Genomic DNA, 18,752 nt, shown 5'->3' with positions numbered 1-18,752 from the left:
TCACAAACTGAATCAAAACTTTAAACATGAAGGAAATGTCGTATTACGCGACCTATTTAATTTATTTTTAGTCAAAACAAAAATAGCAATATTGATTAAAATAATTGTATTTAACCAATATCTTGGATAAATAAAAACTGAATACATCCGAGATGAACTGGATATATTGAATAAAAGAAGAAAGTAAAAAAAAAAAAAAGAAATATCGATAGAGTCTAGTTTTATCACATTATGAAAGTATTAAAATGTATAGATGTCGATTGCATATTATAATTATAAAATTCAAAAATCAATTGCAAATTATTAGAGATATTTCATTATAAGATTTTCTTTCCCACAGTATTTAAAATATCTTTTTTATTTCCAAATAATCTTTTCACCAATCTAACCCATCCGTGCACTGCTCAACTGCTCATAGCGTAATTAGTCGAAACTCAATATCAAAATTATGTGATTTGTAGCTGTGCATTTATATAGTTTGGTATTTTGTAAAATATATCGCGCGTGTATCGGTGCTCGCTTTTGACCTTTTGTATCGCACAGTAGTAACGTATGTATGTACGTCGCATTCCGCGGGTGCAGAAGTTCCGAGTAATATGCAAATATTACGGCGCGGCTAATTACATGGGTATCGTAACAGTTTCAGCGACCCGCCTAATTTACGCGTTGGCCGTTATTTTACAACTATAATTTAAACCATTTATTTTTGCGTCGCGCCGCTTCACACAATAAATAAGCAGGTGTCCCCTCTCATGCTTTTTCTGGTTTATTTTTATTATCTATAGTCGCGTGCTTTCGCGTATACGTAACTATATAGGCAAATCATTATATTGGTCTATATATCTCTTTCGCGTTCACCGATGTTCAATAGTACATATTCTTGTTAGATACCGAAACGGGGATATCTTTATCCCCTCGAGAGATACAGATTCACTGTGTTACGTATAAGCACACCCAATTATCAGTGAGCACAAATTCACATTAATAGTAATTATTTGTCTATTAAATTTACCTTCTCCGTGCGAGAGCGCGTCTCAGATTTTGGCGAATAAACATGCATTTTGTATCTTCTGATCGGTGCGTTCATATCGATCGCAATCGATGAATGATTAATTAATCATACACGTATATATAAACAAGTGGATCAAACGACATCACGTATTACTTTATCTCGTTTCTCGTTTGGAATAAAATATCCGTTTGCAGGGCTTTCGGCTAACCCCCGGGTAAACGTTTATCGATGCTATCGGGCCACTTCGCGCTCGCATATCGTTCTGTTTCGCGGGGTAGAAGGTGGTCGACGCGACGCCGACGGGGTGTTGAGGAGCACGCGTATGTATTCTCCCTTTCACCCTCTCGAGCAACGTGCATTATTCGAGTACGCGCATCTTTAGATATAGAAACAGACATCCCTTTCTGCCCTAGTATCCTCCCCGGTGGCGGCGGTGGTGGTGCACGAGTCCGAAAACCCCTTTTACCGCGCCCTCCGCTCTTCCTCCGTCACCGCCACCGCCACCGCCACCTCCACCACCACCACCACCTCCTCGGAGGCTTTGCAGGCTGCGCGTCCGTCGCGGCGCCGTTTGCTCGTCTTTTCCGTCAGTGTGCCGTCCGCCGTCGGTCGAGAACCACGTGTTCCCAGTGGCGTGTTACGTTGCGTCGCGAGGGGTGGCTGTCGCGCGTCTCTTCGTGCCACTTGCAAATAATCGAGGGATAATCCGGGAAAGGGATAACCGACGGCAGCTCCGAAAATCACACGTGCGCGACGTGTTGCAAAGTTTTCTCAGCGACGTCGCGGACGACACGCGTGGGACCTTGTCGAATTTGACGCGCGACTCGCACATGTCAGACTCCGTGAAACGGATGTAAACAGGAATAGGGTGAAAAAGGCAATAATTCACATTTTCTTTTCTTCTTTCCGTGTTAAACGAAGTTCATTGCAACGGACGCGTTCGCAGAATTTTCATCGACGGACAGGCATATTCATTTCCCTAATGTGGTTTTAATCTTTTGACGTATGTGCGAGCTGTAATGTACTGGATGCGAGCGACGAAATGATTTATTGCAAAGGGATGAATGAAAATTGTCACAAGATTCTCTGGTTTGGTGTTCCACGTTTTGGACGATCTCTGATCGATAAAAAAAATTCTACGATGACTGTGTGATCGGATTCGTCGGTTTCTTCAATCCTCTCTCGAATCGATTCCAGGTGGTTCGCAATTATTGCTGCCCCAACGTGATTGCAGGCCTTTGCGTCCCCTAGGTCGTTACTTGGACCGATTCCAGGAAAACCCCCAAATCTGTGGTGGTCCGACGTGATTGAACATCTCCGCAGTCCTTCGGTTTTTATATACATATTGCGATAGTTCGCCATCGACAAACTCGTGTTCGGTGAGCCAGAATTGTCCAAGTGAACCTTGAATGTCTTTAATCTCGTCAGAGTTATTGTTAACGTTTAAATAAATCATCTTCGCACATTCTTGAAACGATAAGCGTTTATCCAGCGCGAAGATCGTACGACGTACTTCTAATTGTGGCTGGACACGAAGTGATCAGACATAAGATCGTGTCGATTTTGTAATTAGCCTGGGTGGATAAGAGCCGGGAGCCGGGATCGTTATTGCGGAAAAACAGTGTCGTGTTCCGTAACGCAAATGAAAGTAAAACTTGGAGACGCGATAATATCTACATAATGGACAATTTAGCATTATAAATCTGGAGACTGTTTGATCGCAACTACGTTTATATCAACTAATTCACTGTTTGTTGCTCGGGTTTGAAAAATCATCCGTCTTTGGCGGATCGGTGGAGAACGTTCTCTATATCTTCCCTAGCTCCTCGTTCTTTCGACAACGACGTGGTGAACTGTTCCTCGAATCATTCCAACACCATTGGGGATCTCTGGTACCATGGTGAACGTTTCGGGTTATCGGCGGTGGCGGCGCCTGGATAGACCGGAAGTGCAAGAGATTTTCCACCGTCTCGGAGATTACCGCGCTCGTACCGCGCTTTAATAACGAACGAACAGTGGTGAAACGGGAATCGAGGGAGGAAGGAAGGACAGAGGCGAGAGAGAGAAGGGAGGATAAAAAAGAAGCGGTGCACGGCCAGAGAATGCGCGGGTGCCGCGGGTGTTTTAATTAATGTTTAATTAGAGACGAAAACAGGACGCACAGCAGCGGTGCCGCGGTGGTACCAAAAGCGCTTTATTGCTGGTAGATTGGCGACCGCGCGTCGGAGCCGGGATATTTGACAGAGTAGGCGACGGGGGATGCGCCTTTTAAGTGGATCGAAAGAAAACATTTATTATCGGCTATCTGTGTTGACATTTCGTCGCTGCGTGTCTTTCGTAGAAATTTAAAGAAACGCGCGAGTGAGCGAAGCTAGTCGTGAACGTTAGTGGTAATCGCCAGTCGCGAGTACAGATCGCCTCTTATGACTCCAACTCGGACGAGAAGGGGATGGTGCCGGTCGAGCTGATGATCGTGGCGTAAATGCCCGCGAGTGATTCCATGACTATTGAAATGATGACTTAACGTGGGTAGCAGGACGCGAACACAGTCGGCTCGTAGACGAGTTGACCGCAGATCGGTTGTGCTGGATCGGAGAGGAGAGAGGGAGAGAGTGCGTATCCCCGCACACGGCATTGTTACATCGTAATCTTTTCCGTCACCAGGATTTGCGCGGAATAACAAGAGAACATGTGGAGTGTAGTGCTGTTGTTCCTCGGACTAATGAAGGCTGCCTCGTATGTTGCTGGGAGCGGTACCACCGTCGACGAGAAATCGGGTATGTCGGTGTTGCGCGTACGTCCTCTTATACGTCCCGTCAATACGGTAGTAGTTGCGTTTGAACGAACACACGACAAGATCACGACCGCGCGTTATTATTAGCGTTGCACTCCTAGTAGCCTCCTCTACCGTTACCTTTTTACTTACTTCGTATAACGAGTTGATCCGTTCCGCTAATTTCGCGTACGACGACAGATGTAAAATATGAAATATTAACGCAATAAATTGTCCCGTTTTTGTATCGATCGAAGTTAATATTTAACTTGGAATATGTTCTACGATGCAAAATAAATGGCAATCTCACAAAAATCGTTCTTGATTTATCCGAGCGTTTTATTAACGTTCGTTATGTGCCATTTATTGGAAACTCAATGCTTTTAATAATTGTATTTGAAACAATATTTAAGAAAAACATATCTTCATATTTTTACATTTTTACGAATCTCCTATATTCTTGTCTGTTTCTATAAAGCACAAACTGGGAGTTATACTTCTGCGTCGTTTCTATGCCGCGCATTCGTCCCGTTCGGTAGAAAATATCAGACAAAGCCAAACTTTATACCGATACATCGGCAAGCTCCAATTTTATTTTTGTCTGACTCTCATGATAGAGAATGTCGCAACGAGAACCAGAGAGGCAAAATATATTTTTGTCAGGACCAATGAAAAACAAGCGCCCGATCGCTTTCCGGCATCGATGATCCCTATTCGCTTTTTCTTTCTTTTTTTCCGAATGGAATCGTTAATTCTGACTAGCCAGAATCAGATCCAATTTTCCTTCCCTTTCATATGTAAAAAAAGAAGATATAGATAATTGTAATTTGTGTATTTACAATCATAGAATCACATTTATCGAAGCTATAAAATAGCTCGCGCAATCATAAGCTTTAAAAATAATTGCTTTAAAAACTTTTAAATCTGATAATTTCATAAAAGTATTCGCGATTGCAGTTTTACATATAAACTTTTATATATTTTTAGCAGTTTTTACAATTCTATGGTTTAATAGTGTAAAATGGTCAAAGTTAATTCATATTTTGCTCGAGGAAATTAATTCATTGTGTAACTACGAGATCATAAAATAACATAATGCGCGCATAACATTAAAATTATAAAATTGAATACTGCCACGCAGAGCCGCGGTAGAATTTATGATACCACGCGATTCATGCGGTAGACATTTCCGCAAATCCATAGTGAATGATTACGTGCGGAATAAGAAGCCACCGAGAAATATCCGCGGTTCTTTGTCGGTCGATGGTATGAGAGGATATCACTTTATTGATACAGAATATTGCGGAAACGTATCAAGAACTTACGTCGGTTAAATTCGTTGCATCATTTCTTTGGACGTCTTCTCTCGTTCCATTGAGCGTCCAATTATTTTTATGAAACCTTTAGGCAGTTACGCTCGTGTTCAGATGACATAAGTAACGTAGTGGAAACCTCTGACCTTATTATATCGCTCGTGTTCCAACCTTTCTCGGACACACAGACACAATCGCAATTCCTTGGTGCGGTGAAAAGGAAAACGAAATGTTAAATGCCAAGCAGAAATTCGCTAGATGTATATGTACATGTGTCTGTGTGTGCATGTGTGTGTCGCAAGCTTCTTTTTCCGCTTCTATAATTTAAGATTTCGAGAGACTTTAAAAATTTGTAATGACATATTCCTGGCACATATTTGTACAAACTGACTTGAAATTAAGAGTCACGTCGACATATTTTTCAACGAGATATGGTAGATAATTTTATAAGTGGATTTAAATTAATGATTTTCCGATAGTATGTACTCCATGTTATTTAAAGAATAACCTTCAATGCTTTTTATATTTGCTGACCGCGGTTGATCGTACATTTCTTTCCTCAAGTAGCTCAATGACGTTCGTTCATTTAACTATAAACTGTCGACACCGTACACCACTGCAAACTAGTTCAAACTATCTCAAAGTCATTGCATAGCATAGCGCACGGCTTGCATTTTTCATAAGTACCACTTATACTTGGCGCCACCAGTGTAAAGCTACGAACACGCGAACGCGTAATCAAATTTCGCGAATATGTAAGATTTCTTTGACTTATTCCGATATTGATTTTGTCGCGTATTTTGAATACGAGACGATGGAAGCAGCAATATCGTTAACAGCGTAGAACTCTCGTGCGAAAAGCTCCGAGGATCTCGTTAATCCCCGTCTAAATTTCCGTCTTTGACCGGTATTTTCGGTTGCATAACTTGTGTCCACGAATTTTGCATCATCATTTCAACATCGAGGCAAGTTACGCGAAAATTAATTTCCCATCGAGAACGGAATGTATATTTTAAGAAAAAGATAAATCAAATAATATTTCAGTCACGACTCCTGGCGAGGATAAAGGAATTTTTTAATAACGACGCGCTGGCAATTTGCATGGAAATCTTCTTATCTCTTCACATTTTTTTCCTTGCGCGCGTATTCGCGTCGCAAGTACATTATTCGTACAACTTCGACATTTACTCTGGCCAATTGTCTCCGGTTCCCGATACTAAACAAGTTCACTGAGCACCGACGGGAATTCGATTAAGGCGCTGCGATTCAGGCGCAAAGATATTCTGCCCTTGTCAATCAGGCAGAAAGGTCTAGAGATTCCGTTCCGTTGATCACAAGAGATTGACGAAGACCCGAGTCGCTTATCCGTATTTCCGGCGGTAAGGGATTTGATTGGATTTTGCCTTACGCGTTCGCATTTACTTCCGCGTACCCGATTGCGTAACGCCTCACGTTCGGAACTCATATCGTCGATAATGTTTTTAGATTTTCCTTCTAAGTGGAAAATAGATAATTGGTATATTTTTCTAACGATTTAAACTCCGTTTATTGACTTAATGAGTTCAACTATGCACAATTAAATCTCTCTCTTTCTCTTTCTACTAAATAATTTAATATAAAAATTGAAGCGAACTCAAGAGAGAAATTATTTTCTTTTTTTACCATGGAATGCTTTATTAGAGTTAATAATAATAATAATAATGGTGAGATGTAACTCGTTTCTATACAGAAATGTCCAATTATCAAAGTCTTCAAAGGAGTCTCTGTCTGTCTTTGTTGGCCGTTCGTTTGCATCCTCGTATCGCTTTTCGGTTAGCATCGATCGATAGCGCCGCGTCGTCTTATGACAGGAACAGACCTGAGTTTAAAGGACGTAGGGCCGGAAACACGCGTACGGACACAAGCCGAGCGTGTACATGGACATAGCCGGTGACACGTTACACGGGAATATATTAAAGGACATCACGCTGGTGTGCGTGGACGGATGGGTCCGGACAGACTGGAACTTGGTCGTTATAATAGGCGAGGCTACGCCACCAAGTTTGGGAAACTTACGGGGTTGGACAAGTGAGACTCGGGGGGGGGGGGAGAGGTCGGAGGCTGGGGGAAGTTCGGACACGTACTGCGATTTTGCAAGTACTTCAGCGTCGTTTCTGGATACGGGACGGCGCGCGGCGCGGCGCCGACACTTTCACGACGCCGAAGCTTTCTTGGCTCCGGGTTTAGAGCCTTAGAAGGATGTCTCGTAGTCTCTTCAGGTTTTCATGCTTTCGTGTCGGTGCCGCAGATGGACGCTTTCAGCTCGTTTATTAATCCGCTCCGCGCTCACGGTGAGATTAAATCGTCTTCTCTCTTGGCGCGCGTTAAAGATTAAGAATGCGCCGGAGTTGCTAGCTAAAGAGCCTTTAATTCCTCGATCGAACAAAGTGGTCGTCTATCAATATTTGATATCAGTGATCAAATCGATCAGTTTTTCTAGACATTACACATATTGACGTATCTCCATAGGTTGTCAATCAGAAATCTTTGAAATTTACACAATAAATACCAAGTCTTTAAAGACTTCGTATTCTCGAGCAAAGTCGTAAATTAAAGTCTAGAGGATTATATAGAAAACATTTTCCCGCTTGTATCTGCCATGTAAATTATTGAAATGTTACATAATTTTTCCTTTTTTCTTATTTCTTTACAAAATTTTCTTTTCATTTATTGATCCGACAATTGGCGATTTTACACTAACGCAATTACATCGATTGAAAATTGCGAAGGGCAAGCTGCGCGTGTCGTAATAACAAAAACATGTTCGAATGTAACAATTATCGACTGTGACGTTACGTGTTATAGAGTGGCTTTTGTCGAGTGTCATTTGCACACGCAGAAATATTGCGGTGAAAACTCTATCGGCGTTGTTCAAAGCGCGCGAATCACACACGATTATATTTTCGATATGTTTGGGAAAAAGCAAATAAATAAAAAACAAAAGGAAAAGAAAAAAGTCAATAAATGTACCAAAGCTATTAATTAAGCTAGATATGTTCCAGTTGATTCAACAATGTATAGCACGTGCAACTATAGATTTTGTATCTATATATATATATGTGTGTGTGTGTTCTGTGGATAGATCTGGGTAAAATCAATTTCACTTATTTCTTGTTAGAGGTGGCTCTACAGAAACGTCTGCTACCTTGTAAGATTCATAGTTATGACATAGTCACTTACCGGGCGCCCTATATTTTTCACCGTACCTACGTGATTTCTGCATACTTGTGTTTTACGGCGGGTATGATCGATAATTCTTACAGTAAAGCAGACCGAACTTGCAACGTTAGCGAATGTCGTGACGTATTTGCGTTGTAAGAGGCATCGGCGCAAACGCGTCAAATCGGGCGTGGGAATTCGTTATTATAATTATTGGTGGCCATGGTTATAACATGGTTATAACATGCCGTAATAATAGAAAATGGAGGAATGTATACAACGCCGAATATCGCATTTTCTCTCTCTCCCTCCCTCCCTCCCTTTCTCTCTCTCTCTCTCTCTCTCTCTCTCTCTTTCCTTTCTCTCTCGCTCTCTCTTCTCTACCACTCTCAATAATAAATATATCTGAAAAGCTAGCAATTACTAACGATGTTGAGTATGTCGAGTGTCATTCACGCACTGTTTTTTATATTTCGCTCAATATTGTGATTACGTTTTCGTTATTTAACTGAAACGTAGATCGAAATTATATGTAAAACACAATTAGTTAGTGTAAAACGAACGTTCGATAAATTGTGCATCTTTAGAAGATCGAAGTACTTTATTAATATTTTTAGTGATTATATTTATTGCTGACGCTAAGATTAGAAAACGTATAAATATGTTAAAAAATGCATCATAGTCAGGACGCGATTACATTGCAAGCAAAAGCAAGGCTAAGATAAAAATAGCACAAAAATATGACAACATAATATAGGAGAAAAATATAAATACGCTAAAGCACGTTTTCTGCTTCTAAGAATGTAAAATTACAACTACGATCGAATCGAACTGGAATCTATGCATTCCAGTGCATTCCAGTTAACCGTAAATATCTCGAGATGCCGGTAGCGTTTCGTGAGAAAACTCAGTTTGCAATATCGTATGTAGCGTATATAGCGGCAGGCAGAGTGCGGACGGATAAAGAAGAAAAGATTAAAGTGTTCGTGGACGCAAGCTGCTCCACTTCTTCCAAGTGCAAACACGGGCAGGCAGGCCGGGCAGATAGGAAAAGCGGGCATGCAGGCACGAGCGAGGTAGTCGATAAATAGCAAATACGAGGGACGAGCGTGTCTTTAAAAATAGAGAAAACGGGTTCATTCGCTATCAAAGAAAAGACCAGGGCTCGTATGCGAACGGTCGTTGCGGCGTGGCGTCTCGCTTCATGTGCACACGACACGTACGTGTACACACGCGTATACGATACGCGGACCTTAGCACGTGCTGCTGCTTTTGCTGCTGTTGCTGTTGCTACTGCTGCTGCTGTTGCTGCTGCTGCTGCTGCTGAGATATCGAGGAGGAAAACGCGAGAGGCGATGTATCGGGATACACACGCTGAGTTTTCTTTCTCCGAGGTGGTTTAACGAACCGATCCGCCGCAGTTCCCTTCCCGCAGTTCTTCCGACTTTCTTCTCTTACTTCTCGGCCGTACCCCGGCATTCTCGGACCGTCCTACCCTTCCCGCTTCCGTTTCCCAACTTTCAACCCACTCTCTGCACCGTTGCGTGATGTACCCTTTTGTCGCGTGTCCTCGCCGCATCTCTCCTGGCTACGGCTCGTTCGCTCTCCCATTCACGCGTTCACCCCATTCTGGTAATCTCATTTCTTAATTTCCTCGTTGCGGCACATACGACGCCTACGATGTTTCTTTCAATTTCGCGGAACGATGAAGTGCCTGCACGGCCGATTGCGATTCCGACTTTCGAGGTAGAGACGACCGAGAGGAATTTCGAAATAAACTTTCCACCTTGAAGGGCATTTTTACTGGAAACCGCTCTTCAGAATTAAATCCATTCGCGGGAAATTAGGTACATTTCGCGGTCTACGTGAGCTAGGCGCACGTGATGAAAATTGAGGTCCGCTTCATTTAGACGTGATCGCTTGATTGATATCAATGTTGTGTTGATGTAGTTGACATGGCTGACCTAGTTGACGTGACTGAGATTTAAAGTGCGTGACTAATGCGGTAATATTATTAGTAGATAGAAGCTTCTACGAATTTGCTAATAATATTGTCACATTAGTCACGTATTTTAATTATCTTACTTTAGTTCTGCTTCTTCCTAAAAATCGCACTTTGGATTTAAAGATGCTAGGCACAAAGATGGTTTCATAGCTTTATATTACGATTTAAACGTTATATTCGAATATAGGAGTCGTATATTTCTTAGCTAGTTGTCAACATTTCATAATGTTGGTCTAGTATCGTTTTATAACCCGCGTTTATTTGGCGACTACATATATCTATGTGTATTTTCAAGTTCGCTCGAAGTTTCCAGCACTTGGCACGTACGTTTCAAAGAAACTCTTTTATTCTCGGCGAGAGATTATCGCGCGGTCGCCTTTCACGCGCGAAGTCTTCATTTCTATGACTACGTGACTCGGAGGTAAGATCTCTTCACGGGGGGCACATGCAACTTGCGTTAATATCACGCTTTATTGCCGCGTAATTTTTATCCCGGAGCTCTTCACGATTCATTGGCTGCCCTCGCTTCCTTTGTGATACGGATCGATGGGGCACAAAAAAAGGTAGGCGCCAGCACGAGGGAGAATCTCGCCGATTTCGTTTTTCCTCTCCGCTCTTTTCAGGAACTTTACGCTCCGCCCCGCGGCAGTTTATTTCACGCTGTGACATTGCCGGCACGATAATTCCTCGCGTAACTCTAATCGAGAAGTGGATTTCCTTCGCTTAATCGCGAGCAACCAGTTAATTTTCGGGATGAAACTTTCATCGACGTCCGCCATTGGACTAAAAAGTTTCGTGTATAAAGGATTGGGGAGAGACTCGTCTATTCGTTTGTAATCAAAGTAAACTATGGAAAACTGTCGCGTTAAGGAAATTTTAGAGCTGCAATTTGACCTGCAGTTACGCGATACGCGCGAAAAAAAAGCACACAAAATTGATCGTTCGGCATTAATAATGGACAAAGCGGATTATCGTCCGGGCGTTTTTCACGGTGCCCTGTTGTTTGGCCGTAACATAATTCACTCGGCACCTCTCGCCCTCTTCCGCTGAATGTATTGTATTTGTTGCTAATATTATTGGGACGTGTATTTGTTCGGTGGGCTTCGCGTTTAAACTGTGAGTGATATATAGAGTATTCACTGTCAACCAAGTTAATGTCCAGCTTATCGTTCGCTGTTATCATTATCGGTACAATGAATTTTCATTTGCATCGTAATGGAATGTGGGATTAAATAGAATTTTAATTTCAACGTTGACGCTGAGATTTTGTATGCGATAGTTTTCGTGTTTCACGTAAATTTTGCTTGATGCGTTTACTATTCTATTATGCATAATTATCTTTTATTGACTTCTACCGATGGTTGAAACAAAAAATCGATATTTTTAACACTATTATGCTGATTGATGAATTTAGATAAATATTTAAGGTGGCTTTACTGATGGCTTTTTTGAATTCAATTTGCGCTGTTAAATGATTAATGACCGTGACGAAAGTTTCGGAGAGACACGATAAGGTAGACACATTAATGTACATCGCGCGAATCATCTCGACGTGTTATCGGTTATTTCATGCTCTACAACGTTCTCCATCTACACGAGCTACCGACCTTTGATCATTCACTGTGTAGCCGACATATTTTCCAATAAGAGGAACGTAAATGTATTTATATAACGCGGTCAAGCTTGCACGGGATCGATTAAAATAATCTTATTTCGATAACGCAGCGAATTTTAATAACTTGAGAGTTTACTTTAAGAATTATTGGTTTAAAAGATGAGAGATTAATAAGCGCGATTTTTGAGAGGATAGAAAGAAAGAAAAATTCTGCAATTTGCACAAAAATTTTGCAAATTTTTCGGGAACGTCCCTCGGATTGAAATTATGAAGCAAAATTTATGAAGTAAAATTACGATCTCATGTGATCATCGATTTCAACGGTCACACGCGTCACTTACCTACTTCAATCTTGCTGCTCGACGAGATTGACAACTCACTACTTTCGTCAGACTAGTACGTGTTCAAAGAAGGAAAAAGTATCATGCGATTCGGCCGATTTGACGAGAGCGGGCTCTCGCAGTCTCTCGCGTCCTTCGATTTGCACATCGCTCGTTTTAGTTATATTTTCAACTCAGCCCACCGCTGAATCTCTCTTCTTTTTCCGGATACATCGAATCCAATATTTCCCCGTCGGTTTTCGGGGAATACATACCGGCTTTAAGCCCGATTCTGTCGTGTCGACAGTTACAAACGAGACGTCCTATAACTGTCAGCGATGAGGGAGCTGCCGGAACGTAGGAGCCTCCTTTCTTCGGGATTACATACGGATATCTCGATCTCATTCTGTTCGCTTGGAAATTGCGCTTACCGCACGAATGATTGCGTCTGTAGTTTTCGTGCCCATAGATAATGCGTATATAGGGAAAAGGGAATAGTTTTGAATATCAGACATTTTCGATTAAGTCTTTCGGATTGATCTTGAATTGTCATTTTTTAAAAATGAAAGTTGTATCGATAAATGACTGCAAAATATGTAACTTATCCATATTGCACCTTTTGTTTGAAAAATCGACAATTTGGCTACTTTTTGTTTAAAATTTGCACCAAAAACTTTTAAAAGGTGCTTTGTCCCTCTGAAACTTTTTCCTTCTTTCCTGTTTCACAACAAAATTACGTGTGACATTATCGAAATATTAATTCTATTGTCCGTAGTATAAATACCTACACATTAACGTCAAGCTTTGCTCACTGAATCGCGTGACTCCAATAGCACCTCAAATTCTCGCGCTTCCTCGTCGGGTTTCGAGCGCATACCGCGAGTTTGATGCACGCATGCAGCCGGGGAATGCACGTCGGCACACCTGCAATCTTAAGTCCCAGCCATCCAGCCACCAACGGCAGCGAACACGAGAGAGCTTTCGCGATTGAATCTTGCTGGCGGGATCGATTTTGCTTCCGACGTTGTCTCACGGAACGATTTCAAGTTATTTCGCCATCGTCGATTGCTGGTATCGGAGGGAAGGGTTGAGGATAAGCGGGCGCGGCGTAGGTGGTAAGATGCGGGGGATATAAGCCACTTGTTTCAACCCGCATCAGCGGGATCCGACGGGATATACGAATTTACTTCGAGCTAAGAGCCGTCGCTCGTCGCTTTTTGTTCAGTATTCAGCCGCAGGTGCTTTCAGATGAAAAACCTGCGGGAGTCAGCTTTGTACGGAGCCGCTCGCGATAAAGCGAATGGAACATAACGTTTCCTTTCCATTTACCTAACATATTAAAAAATTGATATGACGCTTAAACGGAGTACCTAGTGTATGTTGAACCTGAATTACGTCATAAGCATATGAATAAAGATGAAAGGAATGTTTTAAGCGTAAAATACACAAGGCGAGAGAAATCATGTAATAATGAAATAACATGTTTTGCTAGTATGCGTTTGTTGATTCTATTCGTGTAAATCAGTTTAGGGCAATTACATTCAGATCGATGCAAAATTAGCATTTTTTTTCCGTTAATGCACTTTCACGTCGTCCGGTAATCCGGCTCGCGGATGCGTGCGTGCCTTTTCGTCGAGAGCATTAATCCGGCTGCGACACGCGATACGACAGTGTCCTGAGATTCTCGAATTACGATTTCGACAATCAACGTCGCCAGACGAGCCGCGACGTCGCCTGATGCCGCACTAAGTAATTTGCTTTGGGGCTGGCGTCGTCTCGGATGGCAGCCGGTATTTGGTCGCACCCCGGCTAGGACGCGGGGTGAAGAGAACTATAAAGGATGCCACGGTTTGTTAACGACGGATTAATTTACTGACTGGGAGGGAGGGGAAGAGGGTCGCGTAATCCCGGTACTTTCTTATTGATCGAGAGTAGGTCCATGCTTAACTCGAGCGTCGTAACTCGTTGCCGAGTATAGTAAACGAGCGAGGATCGCGCAATTGTCTGTATACTTATCGGTTTGTATACCTACTTCGCTCAATCAGTAAAGTAGGTCAAAATAAAAGGCATCTTTCAAACTGCAATCATCGTACTTGGTTGATGGCGAATTAATTTCGCAAATAGGCCACTGTTGCACCATCATTTGGTGATCGATAACCGGCTGCGCTAGTTTGGGGCTGATTATCGCGATATAAAAGAATGTTAATAAAGAAAATTTTGTAGAGGATTATAGATAAAAAAAGCGAAGATACCGGATTTTGGCGGAAGCGTCTTGTTATTCTGAATTTTCAACGTTTTTTTGTTAATATTTTTTAAATTGCTTTATTTTGTAGTTATTATATTTGTTAAGTTAAGCGACTTTTATTCCTTTATCGGAGACAAAAATAGATAGATGATTAGAAAAGAAAAAAATGAAGCGATTTATATTTAATCACAGTTGAAATGTATAATCTTATGTATAATCTTATTTAGTAATCGCAGATTGATGGTATATAAATGTTCGTAGGAAGTATACATATTGATTAAATATTAGTTTATTCTTTTACTTCCTGCTTTCTATTATAGACGACATACGCTTAACTCGACCCAATTCCGCGATTCGCCGTAAACAATTTGTTGGCAGTTGTACGTGTGTAACAATTGCACCAAGTTAGTTCACGACATCTGACTTGATGTAGAACTAGTTCCTCCCGTAAGATAGCACAATTGCCGTTACTTTGCATGTTAAATTCTAACTTTGCGCCATTTAAACGCCGTAAATACTATTATTTCCATAGAAATTGCGTAGAAATTGGATAATATCGTCCTTGACGTTACAATTGCAGTAAATCTTCACGTTGCTTGATTTCTTTTCTCTTTTACATTAAAGCAATTCTTTTGCGATTGGCTGGTAACGAAGAACTGCACTATTCCATTTTCTTTTCCAATTTTGAGATCGAACTAACGTAAACCATTGATTGAGCACACATATCGTTCGATGATGTTCCGAGAAAAGTTCATTCGCTTCAACTTCTTTCTACAATGTCGGTATCCGCCCTCTCTTTATACATCCTTACGGTATTCGTCGATCAAGCTGCTGTTTCTATTCTTTACTCAGTGAACTCCCTACTATCGCGTCCGGTCATTGAAGCAGACCTCTCGATCTCCCTTTAAGGAACTGCCGAAGACCATCCGCGTACCGGTTTAGCCGCTCGTTTTTCCCGATCTCGTAACAATGCCGCCAACGGAGATTCATGGTTGCTCTAAGAAAAAGGAGAGGCCGTAGGAGTAACGGAGAAATGGATGTTGTCACGTCGGGTAATGTATCTATCCTCCGCGCGTTCCTCCACCGTACCGTCGCCGCCGCGCCGTCGCGTCGTAATGCTAATCGTTCACTGATATCGGCGTCGTTCAAAGAGCATTAGCCGCTTTTACATTAGCGATTTCTCAATTACAACGGCGATTATCAACGCGAACACGCGCTCTCCATGCTGAAACGCGAGCTGCAAATTTGCCATAAACGGATCGCTTTCCAACTTGAAAGTTTGCTCGAGTGAAATCTTCGCAACTTAAATCGAGCATGATGCTTGCGTTGAAAGATACATCTATGTTATTTCGTGTGATACTTTGCATCATACAAAACAACTTATTTAATAAACGTTGTTTTCAGAGTCGTTTATGACTAATGAAAGCATTTTACGTTCATTATTATAGCCTGGTACTATCATAATGTATCTTTGAAAGAAACGGCATTTACGGATTTACGTAGTAACGAAGTTACCAAGTTTTTCTCGTTTGTATTACGACTGAAAAAGTGGATTCGCGATGTGCCATATCAGCGGGTGGGTCTATGCAGTTAACGTAGAAAGCCTCGGGCGATGAGGAATCTGACCTTTCGCGGTAGAGGCGGAGGATGGACGGTGATTCCGCGAGTACGTGGAGGAAAGACTGCGGCTAAATTAAAGCAGCGAGAGAATTCCCAAGCGGTGCAAATAATCCGTCATTAGGCGACGAAGATGCACAAAAGATTCTAGCGAGCTCGTCTGATCTCTAACAATAAGGCGCCCGACTCACTCATCTCGTATTCCTAATTGAGTCTTGAAGCTTGAGTCACTTTTGTATCTATCTACGAAACCGTCTCCGACGGCCCATTTATACTTCGCTTATAGTCACGTAGATAAAGAAGCGAGTCCTTGGCATTATATAAGACGGAATCGCATCGACCTTTGATATCACGCGCAGACTTGCGTCGCGTTCTCGCGTCGTTATAACAAAGCGCTCTCTGAAATCGGCATTTCTCATTTCTAGTCTTTCTACCTCCATAAAATCTCGATTGAAAATATCTAGATTACGACACGTACCCCCTGCTCATTTCCTCCGTAATCACGATAGCGATTCGTGCGTCGGAGGAATATCTTGTTTCGTTAACGAGCGCGAGCTTTGTTCGTAATTGAAAGTCACGAATTCGCATTCGTAAGCGCGCGGAAATAATGAACTAAACCCAATTATAAATGTCGCATATTAATCAACGTGTTACGTGTTCAACGATACGCCTCTCTAGATTGATGGAGCTCTTGACTTCCAGGATTATATTTCTGTCATAATAATGCGGGGGACTGCTGTCGGGCAAGGCAGGGGCAAGATAAGAAGAAGAAATGTCTCTCCCATCAACGTGATGAAAAGATGATGGGATCAGGATCTTCTCGTAATGAAGCGCTTCATGGTCTCTCCGGTGAAATTTAATTGTTCGCTCCGGAACGCGTAAGCCGGCGAAAGCCACGGTGAGATCCTCTCGCCCCCTCCCCCTCGTTCGGAAACGCTTACACTCTCGTCAATGTCGAAACCCCGAGCGCGAGCGCGATATTTTATTAATTTTGTACCTCTGGTTACCTCCGTAATTGTTCTCTCAATTTAATGCTCCAAGCATTTTACGGGACTAATCGCGAATGGCGCGGCGCGGCACCGGGTTGCCTCCTTTAAAGCCCCGCCGTTAGCTAGCCCGGCGGGATAGAGGGCTAGTTCTTCTCTCGAGTCTTATCGCAGGATGGATAAGAGGTACTTCTATCAGCGCGATAAAAAGTCGATGAGATCAGAGGCGTCTGGTGACGGGGTAGGTCGCGGCCTCCTATGGGAAATTGCGTATCATGAGGAACGGCGGAACGCCGTCGACCAATGGCGAGCCGTCAGTCAGTGGCGGCGTGAACGATATGTCAACGTCAGACATAAGGACGGGTAGGGATGAAAGGGATAAGGGAAAACTCTCTCTCCTCCCCCTCTTCCCCCTCCTTCTCTCGCTCGGAGAATTCTTCCATCGTGGCGGATGACAGATCATGAAAATAATAACGTGTCAATGTTATGATCGTCGAGGGGGTTGTGCCAAAGTGTTTCCGCACGTGCACTATCTTTACAAATGCCGAGCTATAGCTGCTTTTTACGGTAACCGCTCCTATCGATAACGCGCGTACGCTGCAACTCCTTTTCCCGTATGGATTCCCATACTCGCGAGAGAAAACTCGATATATTTTTCTACATTGTGCTTGCGACAAACATTCGTCTGTAAAATTATATATATTATATATATTAATTGTATTGTGTAGCTTCGTAACAAACAGGTTGGGAGCGCGGCGCGTCGACGTCGTGTAATTTTCGCGGTTGATTAGAAGCCACTTTGTTAGACGTGGTTGGATTGTAAAATTTGTTCACTTGGAAGGAGGTAAGATAAGATCGGTTACGAGGCAGCGATATACGATACGATATGCATACGCGGTCACTTTAAGCACAATTTCTAGGCTACCGCTTATACACGCACTACACCCGGAGTTATTGCCTGCGTTCTTTTAATGTCGTGGTTTAAAATACAGTGGCGAATGGCGATATCCCGACCGCAACGGACGGGTTTTGATACGATCGAGTATAAAGTGTCGCGCTCTTAAATTTAATAAATCTTTCACCGTGCGTGAAATTGTACGATCGATATCGTGATTTCTACACAACACTTAATTTGGTAATATCAATCTCACGCGCGGTAAGTAGATTAGAGATCGATCCATTATACGAATATAAGCGCGATTCTACATGATTGATGCGCATTTGTCGTCAAATGTCAATGCTCTTATCTGCGATATAATCTCCGATCGCGATAACATACCTATAAACAGCCTGATATATCTTTACGGTATCGTTAATTAACATTGTCGGCTGCGTGCAATTATCAAATTACTACACTATCACACTTTTGCAATGCTGTTCCCTCACTTCCTTCGTGCGTTTGTTTAAATTATTGTACGTGTTATGTCGAAAGTGCCGGATCGTGCACGAATCGTCGCGTTTTTTTTCACCATTTGAGCTTTAATGTCGTCGTTCCGCTGCTGGTCACCACCGTGCTCGAAGCGGAACACGCGCGATACACGACAGTTTGTTGGGAGATTTTCATCAAATCTATCCCGACGGTTAATATATATGTATAGAACGGGACTACGAGCTTACGCTAATTTTTTAGTTACTCCCCCACCAGTCGTATCATGTATGCGTATCACA

The 18,752-nt window shown here is 42.4% G+C and overlaps 1 protein-coding gene across 3 annotated transcripts in view; it reads left to right on the top strand.

The window, feature by feature from the left end:
• Positions 1–18,752, top strand: part of LOC139821681 (kin of IRRE-like protein 1) — a 347,436-nt gene that overhangs the window by 3,022 nt on the left and 325,662 nt on the right. For 2 of the 3 annotated variants that reach the window (XM_071792912.1, XM_071792916.1), the window contains exon 1: positions 1,612–3,789. The exons of the other annotated variant lie outside the window; for it this stretch is intronic. In XM_071792912.1, the coding sequence (XP_071649013.1) occupies positions 3,702–3,789 (88 nt within the window). In that variant the 5' untranslated portion in view covers positions 1,612–3,701. Of the gene's footprint in view, positions 1–1,611; positions 3,790–18,752 lie in introns of those variants that run through there. 3 annotated transcript variants of the gene reach the window in all.

This window comes from Temnothorax longispinosus, chromosome 11 (genome assembly GCF_030848805.1).
Source record: "Temnothorax longispinosus isolate EJ_2023e chromosome 11, Tlon_JGU_v1, whole genome shotgun sequence".
Classification (NCBI taxonomy): domain Eukaryota; kingdom Metazoa; phylum Arthropoda; class Insecta; order Hymenoptera; family Formicidae; genus Temnothorax; species Temnothorax longispinosus.
This window is presented reverse-complemented; position numbering and strand designations above follow the sequence as displayed.